At 40.1% G+C, this 24,801-nt stretch overlaps 1 protein-coding gene across 4 annotated transcripts in view; it reads left to right on the top strand.

Moving 5' to 3' along the window:
* Positions 1-24,801, top strand: part of PREX2 (phosphatidylinositol-3,4,5-trisphosphate dependent Rac exchange factor 2) — a 317,368-nt gene that overhangs the window by 184,405 nt on the left and 108,162 nt on the right. For all 4 annotated transcript variants that reach the window (XM_073330905.1, XM_073330906.1, XM_073330908.1 and 1 more), the window contains 6 exons: positions 575-754; positions 3,702-3,796; positions 4,863-4,945; positions 5,316-5,406; positions 7,135-7,263; positions 22,156-22,197. In XM_073330905.1, the coding sequence (XP_073187006.1) occupies positions 575-754; positions 3,702-3,796; positions 4,863-4,945; positions 5,316-5,406; positions 7,135-7,263; positions 22,156-22,197 (620 nt within the window). The remainder of the gene's footprint in view (positions 1-574; positions 755-3,701; positions 3,797-4,862; positions 4,946-5,315; positions 5,407-7,134; positions 7,264-22,155; positions 22,198-24,801) is intronic.

Raw genomic sequence — 24,801 nt, 5'->3', positions numbered from 1 at the left:
TTGATGAAGGTACGGACTTTAAAATAAAATTTCCCAGAACCTTTTATTAGAATAGGGTGGAATGACACATGAAAGGTAGTAAATTGGGTACCATAACCATTTAGTAAGTAATTACCTGTTTTTGCACAGAGAAATGTTTCCTGCAGTTCATTTCCTAGTTTTGCATGTGCAACTGTATGGTTTATGTTTATAATTAGTCACCAAAAGTTCAAGGATATACTATGGTAACTTTTTTTCCCCAAGAAGAATAATTGGTTTATTGCAAGACTTACTGTTTTGTATTGCTGTTGTGTTGCTTTGATTGAAGCATGATTTTGACTCATTAAACTTTTGTTGTTGTTTTTTACAGTAGTGTCTTTTATTTATTTATTTATTTTTGCTTTAGTTGGCTATAATTTTACAATGGACACGAGTCGGAATTAAAAAACAGGTTTTGTGGCCTTTTCATAGGGAACAAAATAATGGAAAAGAACAACAGAGAAATGTAGTGTTGCATGTTGGACGACAATGATAATTATCATCAGCTTACTTTTGAAAAAATGCCTTCATCCCGATTAATTTTGTCACATTGCAGCCTTCTCTCTTCAATAACCTATTCTCCCAAATCAGAACGTAAAACACCCGAGCCCTTAATACCAGCAGACAGTGACAATGAAAAGGGAGAAAGGAATGGGAAAAGGGTCTGTTTCAATGTAGCAGGTGATGAGCAGGAAGATTCTGGTCATGACACCATCAGCAACAGGGATTCATACAGGTGATTTTACTAATAACCTTTTTTATTTCAATCCGTCGGATATAGCAGCATAAGGTGCAGCATTGTAGATTTTCAAAATGGCTGTAAAGAATATCAGAATACAATGGTTATTACTTCTTGTAAAGGGAGAATTTTATATTTTAGTAATCAAGATGGATTACTTTCTACTGTAATACAAGTCTTTTCCTGTAATAATAACTAGAGATGGACCTTTACCAGAACTCTGGATCTGAATATCCCAAGAGGATCATAGCCAGAACAGGATCCAGAAATGGATCCATTTGCCAGGTTCTGATTCAGTCTGCTGCAGAACATAGAAACAGACAGTTTTGGCTATGGTGTTCTGTAGTGGAATTAGGCCCAAACAAACCCCAAAATGTTTGTCATTTTGAGTCAGATGCCAGATCTAATCTCAATCACAGTTAAAGACCTGAATACAAATCTGAACCCCAACATTTAACTCTGGTAACATCCCAGTCTAAAAATTGCTGGATCATCCTATCTCTAGTACTAACAATAATAAAAGCTTTACTATGGAATTAAAATATATAATACTTTGAAAAGGAAGCAGTATTCATAGCAACTGTGGACATTTTCCAGTACTTAGAATGAAGAATGGATTATGTAAATGCACTTGATGTATATTCAGTTTAACTTCACTTTGCAATTAAAACAAAATTATTTCTATATTACTAGGGTCAAAAAGTAAAAAAGTCTCTAAGAATGGTGGAATAGTAGCAGCACTCTTTGTTATTTTGAAGACCAATTTCATGAGCTAAGATTTGATTACTGCAGCATGGCTGGTGTGAATTTCAGTTTGGTGTCTGAAGTGGAAGGAACTAAATGCTTCTTAGATCATCTGCTTTAGTCTGATCCCAGCCTTCTGTTATCTTTTTAACATGTGTGTAAAAACTACCCCCCAAACAAACAAACAAAAAACCCTCAGATTCCCATGCACATAATACCAATCATTAGTGCAACTGTCACTTATGACAATGGATTTTTTAAAAATATTATCTAATGTAGTTAAATGAACAACCAGCAAATTCCAATAAATCACTGTAAATGCAATTGAAATGTTAGAAAAAATACCACACCCTGTCTCTGTGTGAGAGCAGACATTATGGGAAATGTAGGACATTTTCATTTATTGGTTGTGTTCTTATGCAAACTTCTATTAAACACTACAATACAATACTTATGCAGAAATATATAGCTAAGAAGTGGTTAAATCTGATTTTCCCCCATGTTTTATTTTTTTGTGCTTTGTTCAGTCCCATTTTAAATGACTCTAGTGATGAGCTTTCCACCATTCTCCCCTGGGAGACTTTTCCAAAGTCTGTTAGAGCTCATCATCAGAAAATATTTCTTAATATCCAGCCAGAAATTCTCATTTCTCTTAGGGACTCTATTCTAGAAACATTTTGTTACCAACATGGTTTCAGTCATTTAGTGGACAGCACCCTAAATTATATACCCCTCATACCATCCAAAAATGCTCTTCCCTCTCTGTACTATTAATGTATATGTAAACAATATATAAATATAATAATCATATAAAATGGAGTCCCATTTTATGAACTTTGTCATGCATGATATGAAGTAGGGCATGCATTTGGAACTCTGCAGCCATTTTAAACTAAATGCTTTTATAGAATAGAATTTAGAATCATAGAGTTTAAAACTGGGAGGGACTGGCCGGCCATCTAGTCTGACCTCTTGTGTATCACAAGCTGCCAAACACCCTTCAGCCACCCCCATACCAACCCCAACAGCCAGAATTAGACCAAAGTATTACAGCTCTCAGGAGATTCAGCTATTATGTGCCACTGGCGGAGAATAAGGGACTGAGATGCATCAAAGCCCAGTGCCCCTGTAATTGCAGGAAATTGATTGAGAGGTACCTTGATGATGAGTTTCTCTTACATTCATGGGACATTGTGGGCTCTCTCTGCTAGATAATTACTTTAACACCTGAAAACTCTTACATTTAAACCAAATACTCCGTTGCTGATTAGATGATATGGCTGACTTGGTTGCTGTTACAGCCTGTGGGTTCAAATCCATTTGGAAATATGTTTACAACAAAATCTTAGATTTTTTCCCCTGTGTGTGATATGGATGAATTCATTCTCACTCCTTGTAGAGAAACACAAATTTGGGATTAAAAAAAAATCACGACTGTACAGTGATGTGGTATTTTTGTTACTGCAGAGAAGTCTCCATATAATCAGATACAGGGAGAAGTAAAATCCCCACCACTACCACCTGCCCCCTACTCTATTTACACAGGAATCCTGATCCTGCAACTGGATTCAGATGAGTAGACTTTTGTACTCACAGAGAGTTCCAGAGAAGTCACTGGGGCTTTATGCAGGTTCAGAAGTCCACCAGCACTTATCCTATTGCACTGCCAGTAGCTCATATACCATAGTTTGGTTAAAGGGAGAAAATTGTCAATTTTAATCTTGTTGTTTAATAGTTTAATTATTTTCATAACCTAATTATGAATACTGTCTGCAAGTCTTAAACCAGCATGCTTCATCATTTATAAGAGTTATGGGGTAGGTAGGTGTACAGAATTTAAATGTGGAGAAATTAACACATTTGAGGCCACATTTCCAAAATCAGCCACTCATCTGCATGAAAAGTTACTTGATTTATATGTGGAATTGTATATTTTCAATGTGAAATTACTTGTTCACACACATGAGGTGGGGACAACTGAAGCATCTATTCTGAGAATCTAGCCTTCAGAGTCTTATCAGAAACAAATAGTAGTTCTTGCATATTTTGTATGATGTCATAAACTTAAAGTCAAGGGTAGAGCATTGTAAAAGACCTCGGCAAGAGAGGAAAGTTTAAGAAAAAGGAAAGGCACTATACTTTTTGTGCTTTGATATAGTACATGTACATCATGACATACTATTTTGTTTTGTTTTTCAAGTGATTGCAATAGCAACAGGAACTCCATTGCCTCATTCACCAGCATTTGCAGTAGCCAGTGCAGTTCTTACTTTCACAGTGATGAAATGGACTCAGGTAAGATTAAAAAATACTCTACAAATTCCTCTGTTCATTCCTCTGGAGATAGTTCTTGTTTGTTTTATTCATAGGCATGTCTGTCTTCATCATGGTAAGTGGCAAGAGTATAACATTTCACTTCTGTTTAGTGTATGTTGCACTTTTAGCCTTTCTGTATAACAAAGCCAATTTTCCAATCCAGCTGAAAATATAGTGGATTAGAAAAAGATGTCAGAGACTCATTTTAACCAGCTTTCCACTTTGGCCTGGGCAATGCATTATGTTGCTCAAAAGAAGAGGAATTTTACATAAAAGGGAGTTCTGTCTCAGACAGGAAACAAGACTCTGAATACAAAATACCACTGTGTACAAATGCTGGGGAGAGTAAGACCGCAGAAAGGCACACTCACCATAATGTTCTATTCTATGTCAAGGTTGAACACATTTAATTTAAATAATCATAGATGCAAATTCTTACCTATTTGCCACTTGATAGTTCCTTTTTAGTTTTAATGCGATATTTATCCCTCTTTAAAAACTACTGAACTATCAGAGCCATTTCACTAGCAATAGCATTAAGATTGTGAAATATTTGCAGGGTCCTTATAAAAATGTTAGGTCAGTGCATTCAGTGACTCTGGTCTAGGTGGTATAAATAGCTAGCTGATATTTCAGCGATCTTGCATTTTTCTTTCAGAGAACTGTGGTCTAGTTGGTGGAACACAGATCAGGGACACCTGATTCCTAGGTTCTGTTCCCAACTTTTACAATATGGCTTGGGCATTTTGCTTAAAGTTTCTGGTCCTTAGTGTATACAAAAGTACAAATAATACAATAGTTACCTACTTCACAAAGGGTGGTGTGTGATTTATTGTACAGATGCCATTTTGTTATTGTTGTTTACTTTTGCTACATTATGAAAATAGTATACAAAAGAATCTCACAGATTAGTGTAAAGAGCTAAATAGAGAAGGTTCTAAAAGCTTAAGGATCAGCTTGTGTGCATAGCAGAGTAGCCCAGATCTGTATGATTTTGAAAAGTATGCTGAGACCTGAATTATTATTTAAAATATTTTACACACAGGTGATGAACTTCCCTTAAGTGTTCGGATTTCTCATGATAAACAGGACAAACTTCATAGCTGTTTGGAGCATCTTTTTGGTCAGGTATGAGATTTTTTTTCTTAGACTGCTTAACAGTATTGGTCTATATTCAAACCATCAGGGAAAAACTGGCTGCAGCAAGTGGGTTGTTTTTTTTTCTGCTTCTGCTTTCCACTGTTTACTTGAATGATATGTATTTATTCTTTATCCTTTCCTGGGCTACTAACCCAGAATTACTGAAGAGAACAGTTCCTTAGATTTATCCTCACAAATTTTCTAGTCTTGTGTTGTTAGCTACAGCCAACATTTAAATTAGTTACAAACAAATATAAAGTAATCATTTTTTCACTATTCATTTTTTCTCATTCAGAGCAGATCTTTCTAAAATTGCTATGAAAAAGGCAAGCCACTCACAGAACTTTGATCCTAACAGGTAGATTCAATTGTCAATCTTCTGAAAGGACCAGCTGTAATGAGGGCCTTTGAACAAACCAAGTTCTTCACGCCAGGTCGAGGCCTGCAAGGTAACATTTAAAGCTAACTACTAAAATCAACAGGTGGCACAAAGAGATACAGGGCACATTTGTATGAATATATAGTATTTGATTTGGATGTTAAAGAACAACCCAATCTTTTCTGTTCATGTTATGTTCTGGAATAATTGCCATTCAAAATTTTTATTACATAGCTATTACTATTCTTAGCTGGTCCATTTTCACTTTCCTTGCATAAGGCATTTAGGTGTTCTTGAAAGTTAAGCTGAAATTACAGCCTGTGAATTGAATATAAAACTGCTGAGGCTTTGAAGCAAAAAACAGTGTTAACATATTACAAGTGTTTTTCTGATTCATGTGATTTCTGTCCTAGCAACTGAAGCACTTTCTGATTATATTTAACTATTTATTTCTGGCCTTTTCTATCTTTGTGGATTTTTCTTCTTGTAAAATGGTACTTCATAAATAATAAGCAACACTTCAGCGTGAATTCTTATTCCAAATATTAATTATTTAAAATCATTCTAGGTGCAGTTTGTGGCCCTGATCTTGCTGAGAGTTATGTACAGGATTAACTTTGGGTCTACAACATGCTCCTATATGTGTAGGTCCAAAGTTAATCATATACATAAGTGTTAAGTCTAAACTTAAACGTGTGTGAAGTCTTTGCAGGATTAAAGCCATTTAGCAGGATTGATACACTTTTAAAAATTGCTACTGAAAGGCTTTTTGGGTGAACTGAGTTTGAAAAAAGACTGTATGGGAGATTGGGAAATACAACTGAATGTTGTGTGGGTAACAGAAATAATGCTACTATAAAATGCTTTGGTTTCTGCTTTCAACTTTCAACAAATAAAATGCATTAATTAGAGAGGGTCATTGATCAGATCCTTAGCTTTCATAAATCAGCATAGCTCCACTGAAGCCAGTGAAGCTACACCCTTATACACCAGCTTGTTATCTGACCCTCTGATGCATCATGCCCTTCCACTCACTGACCCTGCAGTGAGTCTGCCCAGAAGTTAATACAGACATAGTGAGATTTCTTTCTAGCAAATATTTACATTTTTAGAACGTTTAAAGTTGTTTATAGGGAAAGGTTGGTATGACCCACAGATGGCATATATTTTTCATTGTTTTCAGACTGAATGCCTCGCAAAATTTTCCATGAGAAACCTTTCAGAAAATATTATTTAATTATAAATGTGCAACTAGGTACAAGATATGAAATATCCAATATAAATACCCCAAAAGATATCCATTTCACAAAGATGATTTAGAATGAGAATAAAAAAAAGGGAGGCTGTATATTCTGTGTGACAATGCAGCTTTATATAGATATACCATAATAATATCAGGGATACTTTTAGTGATCTGAAGGCTAGTCTAGGTTAAACAGCCAAAGTTTCTGTGTTAAGTAAGGAAGATTATTTTTCTGATAATTTTGTTACAGCTTATTGTCCACTATTATATGAATTCTTGAGTGGATGTGATAAAGGTTTAACAAAACACTTAAACTGTGAAACACGTAGTTGAATTCATGTGTTATTTAAATTACTTATTACTGATGTATGTTGACTTTTTGTATGGGTATTTAGTTAATTAAATTATCTGAAAAGGTACAGGTAACATCACTCAAGACAAAATTTCAGGAAATTGCAGGCACTTCTTAATGTTTAGACTATTCTAAATGTTTAGAAAGAAATACAGTGGATTTCTGAGGTTTAAACTAAAGAGAGATTTTTTGCCGTTGCTTAGAGTTTCAGCAGGAAATGGAACCTAAACTTTGCTGTCCAAAGAGATTACGACTTCACATCAAGCAAGATCCTTGGAACCTTCCCAGCAGTGTCCAAAATCTTGCACAGAATATAAGAAAATTTGTTGAAGGTCAGTAAGAAAAACCTAACCCTCAATAAACTCATAGCTAATGAGGGAGAGCGGAGGAAGGATATAATGGGTTTATGTGGTCTATGAGGCAAGGTCTGCAGAGTAGCATGTAGCCAAGAGGAAATTTCTAAATTCCAGCACAGTTTGTATCTCAGTAGCAAGACTAATGGATAGTAGTTTAAATCAGAGATTCTCAAATTATGGGGTACGTCTCGGGAGGTGTGGGCCTGTATCAGGGGAGGTGCCTGTTGCCCGTCTTTTGGCCAGAGTGTGGTGCTGCGTGTCAGAGTGAATCCTGAAATCTGCTCAGCCTGGGAAGGGGCAGAGGGAGCCAGGGCTGCACCCATGGAGAAGTGCAGGAATGGGGGCATACCAGAGGCCAGGGGTACCAGCAGGGGTGAAAGTATCTTAAAGGATTTACCGGTATGCTGAAGTCCTGAGCAGGGGGCATGACCTCAATTTGAAGAGGTGGGGTCTTTAAATAACCGGGCCCTTTTAATCCAGATTTAAAGGCCCCTGGGCTCCAGCTGCAGTAGAGGCGGCTGGGAGCCCTGGGCCCTTTAAATCACCCCTGTAGCTACTAGCTGCAGAGGCAGCTGGGTGCCCTGGGGCTCAGGGGAGATTTAAAGGGCCTGGGGCTCCGGCCACTGCAGGGAGCCCTGGGCCCTTTAAATCGCCACCCAAGCCCTGCCACCGCTACCCCAGGGCTCCGGCAGCGGGGCTCGGGTGGCTATTTAAAGGGCCCAGGGCTCCGGCCGCTGCAGGGAGCCCTGGGCCCTTTAAATCACCAGCTTGGGGAAGCTGATCTGGTCTGGCATGGCATACCGGCTGTTGCTGGTACACCGTACTGTACCGTACCGGCTTACTTTCACCTCTGGATACCAGGGAAAGCAGCTTTCAGGTGCTACTCTGCTCCACCCAGGGCTATGCTCCCCAGCATGGCCCTCTCTGCTGCAGTGCAGCAGCTCCCCTGCTTCCCCATTTCCCTCCCTCAACATCACAGGACCTCTCATGCCCCCCATTTTATTCCTATGCTGCTGTCTAGCTCATCCAGAGCTCCTCCATCTCCCCTGGTGTACCTCCCTTTGGCTGAAGCACTCCCTGCATTATCCTAAGGGCTCTCCTCCATCCCCATGTGCCTCCTCTTCTCAGCCCTGCCCTGCAGTAATGGTGTTGTAGATCCCCTTCTTCTCCCCAGTCCCCACCCCCATCACAGCCCTGTCCTGCAATATCCTGGGGGATTCGCATCATTCACTGCAGAACTACGGCTAGTTCCTGGGCAGTAGGGCTGGGTGAACTGGGCTTACCAGAAGGGTTCTCTTTCTGGTCCTCTGAAGCTGTCCATTTCTGAGTCAGTGCCCCCATCAAGGCAGCAGTCCTTGTGTGAAGTGGGCTCTGAACTCTGCTGAGGTCCTTGGTGTCCCCTTCCTTCCCATTCCCAGGGAAAAGCCAACAGGGGTCAGGGTCCCTGTGGCTGTTTAGGTCAGGTCTCAGGAGGATCTGGGGCCCTGTGCGGTTTCTTTTGGGGTGATGCACTGCCTTCCCCATGGTAACCGTCTAGTTCCAGCTGGTGATAGTGGTGGTCAGTCCTGGCTACTAATTCAGCATCCCCTTCGACTTCCTGCTGCACTGGACCTACACAGAGCTCCAGATGGTTGCCTTCACCTAATAGGCCACATGCACTAAAGGGGGCCCCTGTTCCCTACCTGTAGGCCCAGCATCCAGGAGCCCATCTCTCTTCATCCTTGGGCCCCAGAGATCTGAGGGTCGGGGGAGGTGTTGCACGGCAAGTGGGGATTATGATGACCTAAAATGTTTGTGCAGTTTAATTTTAGCTGCTGCAGTTTGTACTCTTTTTAACAGATCTGCAAGATAACACACCTGTACTCTTACTATAATTATATTGATCAAAGCCCTTCTACTTTATTACTTGTATCATTGCAAAAGATAGGATTTTCAGTTAGTTATTTGTGTTGTCTTAATAAACTGTGGAGAGATGCAATGTTGTTGTTTTCCTTAGTTTAGGGAAGCTCACTATGACAAAATCTGAGAATACCTAATTGAAATAATATTTCAGGGGGTAGCTAAGGAGAGGTGCCAGCAGAAGCGTGAGAAGCAAAAGCAAATATTGTATTGTCTGAGTAACGGGCACCAGGGGAATTCGGACCCTTAGATGAAGATGCCGAGTGATTCCAACACCTATTGTAGTTAGTGGTCCTGATTCTGTTCCCACTGAATTCAATAGGAACGCTAATGTTCAAAGGGAGCATAACAGGCCTGATAGAATGTGAGTGTGCATTTCACAGGACATGCTCAGCACTTTGCAGGACCTGCCTTTTTGAGTGTACTGTTTGATAAAGAAGCAATGGAAAAGAGAAGCTTAAGGGATTTATAAAACTATGCACTGGAATATTGCAACATGCATCTCTTTGTGGGAACCAAAGCCAGCTGTAGATTGCTTCAGTCCAAGGTTAAAATTATTTTGTGAGTACATTTAGCAGCTTCATTTTATTGGCTAATTTCCATGACATCCCATGATGAAACTGCTCAATTTCAGACTACAAAAATAATTTGTGATATGCTTTATAAATATAAACTTTAAAAACCATAAGAACATAAGAATGGCCATACTGGGTCAGACCAAAGGTCCATCTAGACCAGTATCCTGTCTTCCGACAGTGGCCTGGGGAAGCTGCTGTTACTTATACAGACCTGAGAGCCTGTCTAAGTTGTGATGTTGGTGTCTCCAGCTCTCAAGTAGCACAGGATCAGGAGAGCACAAAGCAGGCTTGAAGCAACTTTCAAAGTCCCTTCCCCTGGGCTGCAAGTTTTGTGCTGTGCCTCTGAATTTCATGCCATTTGTTGTCTCCACAAATGATCAAGATATTTACAGACAGACTAGCCAGCCTGCAGTTCTATTTCTGACTGAAACTAATATGAGGTTTGATCAGCGAATTTAAAGTTACTTAACCTCCCTTTTGCTCTTTTATTTGTCTGATTCTGAAAGAACAGAAATTGGTCCCTAACTCATTTTTATATTTTTCATTTTAAGACAAAAATTATTTCAAGCCAAAAGGTGAATTGAACTTTCTCCCAGATCTGTATTTCAATGATCAGGCACAAAATACAGGAGTCAGTCAATTAAAAAATTATTCATGGTTTTTCTATTTAGTGTTTTAAAATGTTTTATATTTGCGCTCTGTGTGGCTGGTTGAAAGTCCATTCTTTGTTAGGCCATTAGTGTACTCTTTAAATGAGTGTGTTCAATAGAATTTCAGTTGTAAGTAGGTGAATCTTCATATTTCTACATAAGCAGAAGTTAAGTGACTATATTTAATAGGGAGAAACGAGGATATTTGTCTCTTGAGTCAGATTTAGGTTTTGTGGTAAGTAGCTGAGGAAGCCCACAAACCCTCTTTGGTTACCACCTAAAGAAATGTTGTTTAGTGGTGAATGATGCTCTAGTGGTTGAAAACTTGTTTAACCATTATTGATGTTAAATAAGTGAATCCATTTGTTGAAAACTGACTCCAGTGCTTAGATTTTAATAGAAATCTCAGAAGTGGTTGTATTTTCTTGTTGATAGTTCTATTGCCTTGAATACCACGCTATATTAAATTAGAATGATTCACTATTTAAAGCAGATGGAGATATAGGAACCCCACAAAAGTCATGTTTAACTTTTACATTGCATTGTTTTTTAATTTCTGTTGTGTAATAAATAGGAAGAAAAGAGAAATTCTTAATACCTTCAGGATGGTCTTTATAGTCTGTCAATTTTATTATTACTATTGGAATTGGGTGAACACGTCAAAAATATTCATGAATATGCACTCAGATTTTATTAAAATATTTTCCTGGGAAGTAAATAAAAAAAATTATTGTTGACCTGATTTATAGAGGTCTGGTTTATTATAGGCTCACGAGTGATCTGACTAGGAGATAATCAGGTTCTTATCCTGAAATCAGATCACAGAATTAGAGAATGTAGAGAGTTCAATAATTCGTAAGGACTCTTGGGGTGTGTGGCAAGAACACTCATGTTGAGGACAAAGCCAAGCTTTAGAGATTTTTATTAAAATAAAGGAAAAAGTCATCAAAGCTCCAAACCATAGAATCAAAAAGAAATAATACAGTTCTATGGGTACCTATGGTATCATTCCTTACAAAAGCTACTTTAGGCTAGCATACTTATACCCTTTCTTGGTGACCTGGTGATGGGAGACAAAGGACCAGCCTTGTCTCTGGCATGCCAAATGAGTCCAATCATCCAGGTTCCTCAGTGCTGAGATGGTGGAGAGAAGGCTTAAATGTAGAGTATCTAAGCTATACTGCAAAATCTAAGCTGGTAGCTAAACAAAATAGGAACTAAAAGAACGAAACTCCACATGGTGGTTTGCCCTCTTAGAGGGTTTTGGCACTATCCTCAATATTCATGTCAGTGCCCAACCTTCCATGCCCAAATCTTATTTCCTCACCCACATAAGTCTTCGGGTACACTTACTCTATAGGCTAGTGATATATATCTCATTCCTGAAACCTGTTACCTTTGGCCTGAACCGTTATTTCCATGTTCTTGTGGTGTACATTGTGGTTACTGGTATGTCTCAGAATTTTAGTAAACACATTTAATTCTTCAAAGTCTAAAAGTGTAACCAGTAGGCCATTTACCTATGCCAAAGGTTACAAGCACTCATGCTAACTTGCTCTAGCTAATCATACAGGATACAGGTCTGTAGGTTCTTTGCGTTACAGCCAAATATAATGGAGCAATGTCTACTGAAATTATTCAATACAAAAATATAATCCAAAATAATAGAATCAAACCAATAAAGAGAAAACAGGATATATAATATAGCAAGCTAGCAGGCTAGCCCTATGGGCTACAGTCAAAATCTCTTACTATAGAAACTTTTATCCTATAATATGGTTAACTAGAAGAGGGGAAAATCTGGCAGTATAAGTCAGCCTTGAAAGGCTAATAAATGGAGGGAATTTTTAGGAGGAATGTGAGGCTGAATGAGGCACAGGTTCAAGAAGGATATTACTAGACCCTAGGTAATTGGCTCAAGAAAAGGTGACGACTCATTTGTGGGAGAAAGTGGCTAGACGTACCAAGTTGTCAGACCAGGGAGTAGCAGATGAGACAAATTGTGAGCAGTAGCTGACCTGTGCAGATGCCTGAAGATGAAGAGTTTGAATTTGATGTGGAAGAGGTCAGAAGCCAATGCAGGGATTAAGGGAATAACATTATCAAAGAGGCAGAAAAAGAGGATTAATTTAGCTGCAGCATGTTAGATGGACATGAGGGCCATACCATAAGAATCAGCCAACCCAGAGAGAAGGAAGTTGCAATAGTTCAGGTCAGATGACTCAGATAGGAGCCAGGATGTTAGCAAGAAGTCTGGAGAGGGAGGGACATTTTACAGTATTATTAAGGAAAATGTGACAGGGCTTAATAGCCTGGATGTGGTGGAAAGTAGAGAAAGAAATTGAATATAACAGTAAGGGTGCATTATTAGGGTCCTCAATGGTCTGTAGAGTTTTCTACAGAGATGAAAAGGGGAAGGACTGAGAAAGGTCTATGAGAAAAGATTGAGTTCTGTTTTTGCATTGTTCACTTGGAGTTGGTGACTAGATATCCAGGAAAAAATCGGAAGATCATTGATTCTGACACCAAAAGTTTCTGGGCCCAGGAGTCAGAGAGGCAAATGTACTGGGACATAATGAGGCTTTTCAGGCAACAAACACAAATGCTGAAGTATCTTGCTAACCTACAGGTCCAACAGTCATGTGCTCACCTTCCTTTACAGTCAATGGGGAACTTCATTTTAGCAGCTCCCTACATTTCCCCGCCCCCACAACTTTCTATGTGTCATCATGGACCACAACCCTTCCTTCACCACTCCACATGGGTGGACAGTAAGTAAAACTACAGCTTCACATACACTGAACTGTGAGAACCATAGTTGGTGTTTGTTTGGCTGAAATTGGCTGAAATGGACACACATGTTTTCTAGTGTTCTATTTTTAAAGTTCTGTTCCAAGTTTGCTCTGTATTGTTTTTTAATTGCACATTATTTTTGCACTGTTTTTGTTACACAATCATTTTTTACTTTTGGAAATTTCATCTTTATTGCTTCATAACAGATGCAGCAAAATGCCTGGTTCTACTGAAAGCACACATTAATTGTAATTGAACAGGACCACAGGACTATAGGTTTCAGTGCAAAACACATAATTATAAATGTACAATAAGCACCACATAATTCATAGGTTCATTAAAAGAGACAATGTGATATTCATAAATGTATACCAAGCACTAAACTGTTCCTACCAACTCCCCAAACTTCAGGACCTGGTAGAGCACTGTCCAGCACAGCACATTACTATGTTGATGGATAAGTGCCCTTTCAGGACCTCCCTGAGCAGCATAGCTCCATGGTGAATTCTTGTGGTGGCCCTTGTGTCTGGCTATTCAAAGTCAGCAGGCAACTGCTCCACCTTTGCTCTTTCCAGCTTGCTTCACAGATATTATGCAGGACACCACAGGCAGCTGCAACCATTGGGATCTTTTTCTCAGTGAGATGGAATCTAATAAACAAACATTTCCAACACCCCTTCAGTCTACTGAAAGCACATTCACTTGTCATTCTGCACCTGCTGAGACAGTAGTTGAATCTTTCCTTGGCATTGTCAGGATGGCCAGTATATGGCTTCATGAGCCAGGGAAGCAAAAGATAGGCTGGATCACCCAGGATCACTATTGGCTTTTCAAGATTGCCAACAGTAATCTACTGGACAGGAAAGAATGTCCTGGCTTGCAGCTGTCTGAATAGTCCTGTGTTCTTAAACATGCAAGTGTTATGCATCTTCCCTGAGTAACCCACATTGATATCGGTAAAGCATCTCTGATGATCTACCAAAATTTGAGTAACCATAGAAGTATAGCCCTGTCTATTGATGTACTGTGTTGCAAGGTGGGCTGGTGCCACAACAGGGAAATGTGCCTTTGGTATGGTGTTCACCCCACACAGGACTGGAAGGGGTTAAGATGCCAGGTAGACCTGTTAACTCCACAAGCTGCACCTGGAGGAAGCGCCAGGGGGCAGGGATTGATTGCAAGCAGGCTCAGCTGGGAAGGAAGAGGCGAGGCCTATAAAACCAGGAAACTGGCAACAGATGGGGGCTGCAGTCACTCTCTGGGAGAGGAGAGGAGAGGTGTGTTTGGGCTGGAAAACCCAGAGAAGGGGGGTGGCCAGGAAGGTAGGGAAGGACTCAGGGAAAAGCAGTCAGGTGTAGACGGGAACAGACTTTGACTTCTGGATAGAGGGTCCCTGAGCCAGAACCCAGAGTAGAGGGCGGGCCCGGGTTCCCCTGCCAGCCACTGAGGGAGTGGCACTATAAGGCAATGAATGGGAAAATTGCCTAGGACTGCTGAAGGAAGACTTTGGTACCCCAGAAGGGGGAAACACACTGAGTGACTGGCTAGAGGGCTGAGTTATGAAGAGGACGCTGCGGTTCCTGGAGTGAGAGAGGGACTGCAGACCAGAGAGAGAGAGAGAGACGGAGAGACAGAATGCAACTGTGGGAGGGGCATTGACTTGCTGAGCTATTCCTCAAAACGATCAGGTGGAGGTGCCATCCTAGTGGTGAGTGCACCACCCTGTCACAGTGCCGTCTGTCATCTCACCACAGTTCAAGAACTCCGTAGCTGCAAATCCATGCACAATGCCCTGCACATTGCCTAGTATCGCAGTCTTGCACAGCAGGATGCTATTGATGGCCTTGCACACTTGCATGGCAACAGCTTCTCCTGTGAATTTTCCAACTGCAAAATGACTTCCCACTGACCAGGAGCAATCTGGCATTGCAAGCTTCCATATTGTGACTGCCACTCGCTTCTCGACTGTCAATGCGCAGGTCTCATTCTCATGTCCCAGCACTGGGGGGCAGGGTTGAGTTTGGGACATAGATGCAGGAAGGTGGCTTTTTACATCCAAAAGTTCTGCAGTCACTGTTGTCTCAGACCTGCATTACAATGTGATCCCACCTGACAGTGCTTGTTTCTCGGGTCCAGAAGTGATGCTCCACTGTATGCAACTGCTCCAAGAATGCCACCAACAATCTTGAATTGATTTTCTTTGTGTCTTTTAGCAATCTGTCCTCAAAGAAATCATCATGTGCGCTGTTGTTGAGGTACTTCTGTGACTGCAAATACTGGAGGACCGATAGTCCTGTGCCATGTTCATGTCAGTAGTGCAGAGCTGTACTGGCTCCATGCTCCTGTCAGATGGTGGGCAGCAAAAAGTGTCACATGGGTTTGTGGGATTTAAAATACAGTAGTAAAAATTACGGGATTGGGATAGAGAAAGTTGAATGATGGCTACTTGTCCCCCTAAATCCCAAAGTTCCCTGCACGACTCATTTCTGCTCCACAACATATTGCGAAAATCCCCCAAAAGGCATTGCACTGGAGGGTGGCTCTTGGCACACTGGGATACCTACCCATGGCACACCACATTTTGTCTTGACACGAGTGTTTCTTGTGAGTATGCAAAGCGCTGATGCAAACAGCCAAGTATGCACATGCAGGAGCAATGGAGTAACTGTGGCAGCTTTACACCAATGTAGCTTATGTCATCCAAAGTTTGGAACATAGACATGGCCTAATTCCTTTGTGCTCCTGTTTGGGGCAGTGTTTGCAATTAGCTTTGCAACAAGGCCATCTGGACAAAACCTCAGCTTATGGCCATGGCCATACTTATGGCCAGGCCTACATGTGGTTGTGAAATCATAGCACTGCAGTTTCTCCCACAATCTGGCAAGCCTGTCTCAGGATTTCTGAATCTATAGAGCCATTGCAGGGAAGCATGAACTGTCTTGACCATAAACTTCCTCCCATACAAATCATGATTAAAATGTTCTATCGATTTTAATGAGAGCTAGGAGTTCTGTTTAGGGATGCAATTATTTCAGAAAAACGTAGACTTTTGTAATAATAAGCTACGATCTCTCAGGTCACTTGTGTTCTTATGTTAATACTGCCCCAAATTGAAAGCATTAGCATCTGTGTCCAATGTGAAAGGAGGTTTAAATCATGGGTAGGCCACAACAGTTCAATCACCAGAGCCTTTCAACCCTGGAAATGCTTCATCACACACTGCTGACCGCTGAAATGTTTTCCCTTTTTCACTTAACCTATGCAGTGTTTTTGCAATATTGGCAAACCCACAAGTGAATCGTCTGTAAAGGGAGCCATAGCCCTTTAAAACACTGCACATCTGAGAGTGTCTGGAGAGTTGACCAGCTCTATACAGCCTCAGTTTTCTTTTTGTCGGTGAAGATTCCCTCCTCACTAATTATGTGCCCAGGGTACATTACCTTTTTGCAACAACTCACATTTCTTTGGGCTCCATTTCAAAAAGGCTGCCTTCAGCTTATCAAAGACCATTTGTAAATTCTTTAGTTCCTGTTCAAATGTTTTAGCAGGCACCAGGATATCATCTAGGTATAACAGACAGGCTGAAAGGAGCATGCCAGGTAATACCCTTTCTATTAGCCTCACAGATCACTTTAAATTGCCACAAGTATCACCCTGTGAAAGCATTTCCCCCATCTTTTGGATACACTCCCACTTGCCAGTAGCCACTTATAAGGTCCTGCGTGGAAAACCAGATTACACCTGCTACAACATCCAGAGTATCATCTATTGGAGGTAATGGATAAGAATGGTTTAAATTGACCTCATTCAATTTTCTATAAATCCACATAGAATTTGGTGCTGCCATCCTTTTTCTTAACCATAACTATGGGTAAGGCCCAAGGACTCATTGAAGACTCAAATAGCCTTCCTGGTACATTGCCTTAGTGGTCTAAGAACGTAACATAAGAATGGCCATACTGGGTCAAACCAAAGGTCGATCTAGCCCAGTATCTCGTCTTCTGACAGTGGCCAAAGCCAGGTGCCCCAAGAGGAATGAACAGATCAGGAGATCATCAAGTGATCCATCCCCCATTGCCCATTCCCAGCTTCTGGCAAACAGAGGCTAGGGACACCATTCCTTTCCATCCTGACTAATAGCTATTGGTGGACCTATCCTCCAGGAACTTATCTAGTTCTTTTATGAACCCTGTTATAATCTTGGCCTTCACAACATCCTCTGGCAAAGAGATCCACAGGTTGATTGTGCAGTGTGTGAAAAAATACTTCCTTTTGTTTGTTTTAAACCTGCTGCCTATTAATTTCATTTGGTGACCCATGGTTATTGTGTTATGAGAAGGAGTAAATAACACTTCCTTATTTACTTTCTCCACACCACTCATGCATTTTATAGATGTCAATCATATTCCCCCTTAGTCATCTTTTTTCCAAGCTGAAAAGTCCCAGTCTTATTAATCTCTCCTCATATGGCAGCTCTTCCATACCCCTGATCATTTTTGTTGCCCTTTTCTGAACCTTTTCCAATTCCAATGTATCTTTTTTGAGATGGGGTGACCACATCTGCACGCAGTATTCAAGATGTGGGCGTACCATGGATTTGTATAGTGGCAATATGATATTTTCTGTTTTATTATCTATCACTTTCTTAATGATTCCCAACATTCTGTTCACTTTTTTTGACTGCTGATACATATTGAGTGGATGTTTTCAGAAAATTGTCCACAATGACTCCAAGATCTCTTTCTTGAGTGGTAACAGTTAACTTAGACTCCATCATTTTATATGTATATTTGGGATTATGTTTTCCAATGTGCATTACTTTGCATTTATCAACATTTAATTTCATCTGCCATTTTGTTGCCCAGTCATCCAGTTTTGAAAGATCCTTTTGTAGCTCTTTACAGTCTGCCTGGGACTTAAATATCTTGAGTAGTTTTGTATCATCTGCAAATTTTGCCAGCTCACTATTTATCCCTTTTTCCAGATCAGTTATGAATATGTTAAATAGGACTGGACCCAGTACAGACCTTTGGGGGACACCACTATTTACCTCTCTCCATTCTGAAAACTGACCATTTATTCCTACTGTTTGTTTCCTCTTTTAACCAGTTACCAGTCCTTGAGAGGACCTTCACTCTTATCCCATGACAGCTTACTTTGCTTGAGAGCCTTTGATGCGGGACCTTGTCAAAGGCTTTCTGAAAATTTAAGTACACTGGATCCCCCTTGTCTACATGCTTGTTGATCCTCTCAAAGAATTCTAGTAGATTCATGAGGTATGGTTTCCCTTTCCAAAAACCATGTTGACTCTTCCCCAACAAATTATGTTCATCTATGTGTCTGACCATTTTGATTTTTACTATACTGTAGTTTCAACCAGTTTTCCCAGTACTGAAGTTAGGCTCACCTGCCTGTACTTGCCAGTATCACCTCTGGAACCCTTTTTTAAACGTCTGATGTGCCTCATCCCTTTTTGCTCCTGGTAACTGGTGAGGTGGCTGTTTAATTGGTCGTTTTCTCCCAGAATCAATCTCGCCTTGGACCAGTGCAGTAAAACCTGTTGGGCCCAGTCCGATTCAACAACTCCTAATTCCTAACCAGAAGGTCTTGACTTAGATTTTTCTGCTGCTACCCATTTAAGCTGGAACAAGCCCAGTTGAAGCAGGGGTGGATTAGAGTTTTTTGGGGCCCCTGGGCCAGAGCAAGCAGGGTCCCCTCCTTATAGCTTCTACGTGCAGTCCCGTCCCACCCCCCACACCGACCCCACGCCGCTCCTGCTGGGGAAAAGGGGTCGGGGCGCGGGGGCTTGCCCTGCTTTGCCTGCCCAGCACCCTGACCCTGCTCTTCGGCAGAAGCACTGGGCAGGCAAAGCAGGTCGGGGTGTGGGGGTGCCCATTTTCCGGGAGCCCCCAGGTGGCCAGGGCCCCTAGGCATAGGCCCTGTTGACCCAGTGGCTAATCCACCACTAAGTAGAAGCTCTTGGAGTTCACCTTCATCCCTTCCCCCTTATAGTCTTTTTTAATACCGGGTCCACTGGCTCATATTTCACAGCTGCCATTCCCTTTTTTACAATTTGCTGCTTGTCAGAAACTTTCAGCAAATGAACAGGGATCAGTCCTTGTTACAGATCACCAGGAGCTTTCCTGCCTCTTCCTCTCTCTGTTCTTGTCTGTTCTCGGTTTGTGGGTGATCTCTCTCTACCCAACACAATACTCATGCAAAAGCTCTTGGGCAGGTTCACACACACCATTTGTCTTAAGTGGGGGCTTAGGCTTAAATTTATGTTAATTAGAGGGTGAGTTAACACCTATCAATCTCAACCCATAACAAGGTTTCACCCAGCTCATAAGAGTGGGAATTATCAAGACATAAGAACATAAGAGCTGCCATACTGTGTCAGACTATGGTCCATCTTACCCATTTCCCTATCTCTGACAGTGCTCCATAAACTCTGGTATGGGCGAGCATACAGAACAAAGCAATTGTGGCATGATCTACCCCTGTCTTCCACTCCTGGCTTCTGGTAGTCAAAGGTTTAGTATCGGCCCAAGTGTGGGGTTTCATCCCTGACCATCATGGCTAATAGACATTGATGGACCTATCCTTCATAAATGTATCCAGTTCTTTTTTGAACCCAGATATACTTTTGGCCATCACAACATCTCATGGTAATCCATTCCACAGCTTAGTTGTGTGAAAAGGTACTTTCTCTTGTTTGTATTAAACCTGCTGCCTATTAATTTAACTGGGTAACCCCTGGGTTTTGTATTGTGTGAAAGGGTAAATAATACTTTTCTAATCACTTTTTCCACACCATTTATGATTTTAGAGACCTCTATAATATCCCCCACTTTGTCATCTCTTTTTTTAAGCCATTCCATACCCCCGTTTATCTTTATTGTCCTTCTCTGAAATTTTTCCAGTTCCACTATATCCTTTTCGAGATATGGTGACAAGAATTGGATGCAGTATTCAAGGTGTGGGCACACCAGGGATTTATATAGTAGCTTTATGATATTTTCTGTCTTATTTTCTATTCCTTTCCTAATAGTTCCAAACATACTGTTAGCCTTTTTGACTGCTGCTGCGCATTGAGCAGAATTTTTCTGCAAACTATCCATGGTGACTCTGAGATCTTTTTATTGGGGTGGTAATAGCTAATTTAGAACCCATAATTGTATATGTATAGTTGAGATTATTTTTTCCAATGTGCTTTGCCCTTATCAACATTGAATTTCATCTGCCATTTTGTTGCCCAGTCACCAAGTTTTGTGAGATCCCTCTGTAACTTCTTGCAGTCTGCTTTGGACTTAACTATCTTTAATAATTTTGTATTGTCTGCAAACTTTGCCACTTCACCATTCCTCTCCTTTTCCAGATCATTAATGAATATGTTGAACAGCACAGGTCCCAGCATAGATCCTTGGGTGAGCCTGCTCTTCACTGCTCTCCATTGTGAAAACTGACTATTTGTTCCTACCCTTTGTTTCCAATCTTTCAACCAGATACTGATTAATCAGGGATGTTCTCCCTTATTCCATGGCTACTTAGTTTCCTTAAGAGCCTTTGGTGAGGGACCTTGTCAAAGGCTTTCTGAAAATCCAGCTACACCGTACCAATTGGATTACCCTTGTCTACATGCTTGTTGATTCCACCAAAGAGTGCTAGTAGATTGGTGAGGCATGACTTCCGTTTACAAAACCATGTTGACTCTTCCCCCAGCAAATCATGTTTACCTATGTGACTGATAGTTCTGTACTGTACTAAGACAGTAGAAAAGTAGTAGAAAAGATGGGTAAATTAAAAACTCAATTTTTAAGGAGAGCAAACTTGAAAGCAATTTTTACAATAGCATGTAAGTGGTTTCTCCTCATATCATATGTTGTTTTTTGTGCCACACACAATGTACTCTATCTGACTAATAAAAGGCTGACACAGAAACCATCTGAGGTTCTCTTCTGATCCAAAGTAAATAATTTGCTATACAAATAAACTGAAAGTTTTTCTTGCCTAGAGAAACATTATGAAGCAGAGATAGATTATAATAAAGAGGATAAGGGAAAGTTGTTGCAGCCTGTAATTCTAACATAAGCAGGAGAACATTATTTATAGAAACTTTAAATGCTTTTGAATTCAGAGATTCAACAAATCCCATCTGTAATGAGCTGCAAGAAATAGCCTCAACACTGCTACATACTTCAGACTATAAAATAAAATTTTAAAAATGCAAATGTTAGCTCAAATTTTGGGCCTGCATTACTCAATGTACTTTTGACATTACTTGACCATAATTATTGTTGTTTACTAAAAGCACAACATAATTTAAACAGTTATGAAAAGTTTAAAAGTTTTCTTACTGTGTTGCCTTGCTGCAGGTCATAAAAATATTTAACTCATACTAAATTTTTGTATAACAAAACAAAACCAAAATCCCTAAAACTGAGATTGCAATGGAATGAAAATGCTCCAGAGATAGATTTCTCATGATGTATTGATATACAACATGTGAACATTGATTTTGAGATTTAAGAATAAAATGGAGGAAATGATTAAAATAGGGCTCGTCTTCTGTGAGCAGAACTGAAATGAGCTGGAATTCTGTGTTCAAAGGGTTTGGGGTGTTAAGTGAATAGCAATATAGACTGACCCTGCAGCTGCCTTTGCGTGGATGGACCTGTGCCTCTGCGCAGTGCTGGTATGTGGGATCCTTGTGTCTGGGGTTCCACACAAGCACAGGAGTTCTACCGACATGGTTCTCTTTACAGGATCAGAGACTTAGAATATGACTAATTTTCTCATCAAGTGAGATGTAAAATTAAGTTAACTGTCATGGAAAATTAATCTGATTACGCTGTCTGATTACTGTAAAATCAGAATCTGCATATGCATTATGATATAGGGGATATTTTTGACTATGTCCTAAAACTTTGTGTGTGTTTTTTTTCCAGAGGTGAAGACAAGGGTACATTTGGCACTCCTTGAATATACAGGTACTTTTAATGGGCTAGTTTCAGTCTGAGGTTTGGTTTTTTGTTTTCTTTTTGAAGCACTAGAATGTCTCTTCACAGATGTTTTATATTTGTGTTATGAACCCAGAGAAGGGGTAAGTGGAAGGGAAGAATAGAGGAAGGGAAGATCCCAAATCCATTGACCACAACTTGGAATGTGAAGTTTTACCCTTACTATGTACACTAAGCGTTCCCGAAGGCAATGGCAATTTTAAATGAAAACTCTAGTAAGTGAGAGACAATACAAACTAAATATTTATGTTTGGTTTTCAAAATAACATCCCTCACTTATTTTGGATCTCAGCAGGTGAAGTGGCTGCCAAAGCACTGAACTGGTACACAATATTTTTGCTATCTTTTCTCCTCTGCTTTTCTGTACCTATCTTAATTTTCCATCATTTCCTTTCTCCCTTTCCTTTTCTTTCCTCTCTGTCTCCAGCTTCCCCTGGCCCTAGTTTCCTTGTTGTTCTCGTCTTTCCTGCCTATCCCTGTCCCTTCTCTTTTTTAACCTAATTCTTCAGAATATGATGGATTTTAAAAAATTATCACCCTGCTTTCTGGCAATGGCCTGCATTTTCCATGGACTACTTTGCCACAGTTTCACACATTGGTAACAACATGAAATATGCAAACGTATTTACAAAATAATGAGTAAAGGGGCATTCAATATTTAGGAGAGAATGCTCATGGCAGAAGAGTGTACAAGGCAATCTGCAGCTTTTGCAGATGGTTAAATCGCAAGTGAAGCAGAGACATTTGACTATAAAAAGCCAATTATTGTTACCATACTCCAACACCGTGCAAATGTATTCCTGTTATACAATTTAGACAAACCACAGCATTAAATAAAAGAAAAGTAAAGGTCCTTTCTTTTAAAGTTTGGGCTTATAATTATTAATAATTGTACAAAAGTTTTAAATGGAGTGGCCAGTGCAGAGAAGGAGTGACATAACTGGACACCTGAAGGGCATGATTTTAAAAACTCCTATTTTGCAGATACAATTAACGGAAGGCACAAATGATAGCAAATAGACACCTAGCTATAAGACTGTATATGCAAATCAGATGTCTACATGTTATAATTTGTGCCCACAATTAATGGAGGCTGTAAAATGGGAGGTCAAGCTGAGGCCCTTTTATGAACCCATGCCCATAATGTCTATAAGAAATTCAGTATCGTTTGTGAGAAGAAAACATTTGATTTTTCTGATATGTGACTGGCTGAAATCTTTCTTTGGTAATATTCTGTTGCAATCTTTAAAGAACACATAATCCCCAAAGAGGCCAGAGAGCTTTCTGAAAGAAAGAAATATTTAGTTTTACTTTCTTATAAGGCTGAAAAAAATAAAAGTTTAATTTTATAAAAGAATAATTGCAGGGCTTGCATCATTTTACAGATTCTACAACTTTAGTTTTTATAGAGTCTCTCATAAAAACTATCACAAAATGCTATTAAGTTCAATATTAAACACAGTGTTAAAATATGTTAGACAAATTTGAAAATGTGGGGTTTTGGTGATACAGGAAGGCTGCATCAGAAGGCAGGCATTGCAGGAGTGAAGGATCTATGAAAGCACAGTGAATCAGCTGCTGCTAGACAAATGGAGATAGCTCAGTGGGGAATGTAGAGAGAACAAGATCCATATGGGTGCAAATATATGTTCGGTGTTAAAAATCAGGAAGGCCTGTTAGATTGTTATGTGAACTGGGGAACCAGAGGGATTATCTGAGCATGGGGGAGATGATTGTATTTCTCTATGAGAAAAAAGAATAGCAGCAGCATTTTCTACATATGTTGGATTCTGAAGAATAGAACTTGTAGAGGTCATAGGAAGGACGTTACAGTAATCAAGATCAGAAAACATAAAGGCTCGGATAATGATTTAATTAGAAATGGTGTAAAGAAGCAGTAACACTTGTGGACAGTATTCTAAAAGTCCTTATAGACAGGTAGGGGAAAGAAAGCAAACTCATGGTCAAAGATGTTTCCAAGGTTAGAGACAGTGGAAGCAAATGTGAAGTTTGAGTTAAGAAGGAAGATAGAGAGGATGGAGTTATGCTGAGGGGGCTCCTGTTGCCCATGGGAAGCACATATTTTGTTAAGAAGTTGTTAGGATTCAGGGTTATTCCTAAAGATGTGGAATTATTTTTACTGGTTACCTGGTCAGGTGAGTCCTATAGTTCCATCCCAGAGATATAAAAGGGTTTGAGCCTCTCTGTGAGAGAGGGAGAACTAGGAGCAAAGATGGAGAGGCCCTGCAGGGAGAAACCTCAGGAAAAAGCCAACTTCAGACTGAGTTTTCTGTACTGTTATTTCAGTTAATGGAAAAGGGAAAGCCACAGAATGGGGACAAGTTTGGATACTAACCCACTGTGGTTTTACTTTATTGAAAACAGAATAGGGATCCTGTCTGTTCACAGTGGGCCAAATTCACCATTGTCCTACACATATGCAGTCATTGATATAAGAGCAAAATGGGTATAAAACTACCAAATCAGAAAAAATATTTTACAGTCACTTTGCATTCACTTCTCACAGGTGTAATGACTACCAAGGTGTGAGTCAGTGGAGAACCATGCCCCTCA

Source organism: Lepidochelys kempii, chromosome 2 (genome assembly GCF_965140285.1).
Source record: "Lepidochelys kempii isolate rLepKem1 chromosome 2, rLepKem1.hap1, whole genome shotgun sequence".
NCBI classification, from domain to species: Eukaryota; Metazoa; Chordata; order Testudines; family Cheloniidae; genus Lepidochelys; species Lepidochelys kempii.
Note: the sequence above shows the minus strand (reverse complement) of the source record. Positions and strands in the feature narration are given on the sequence as shown.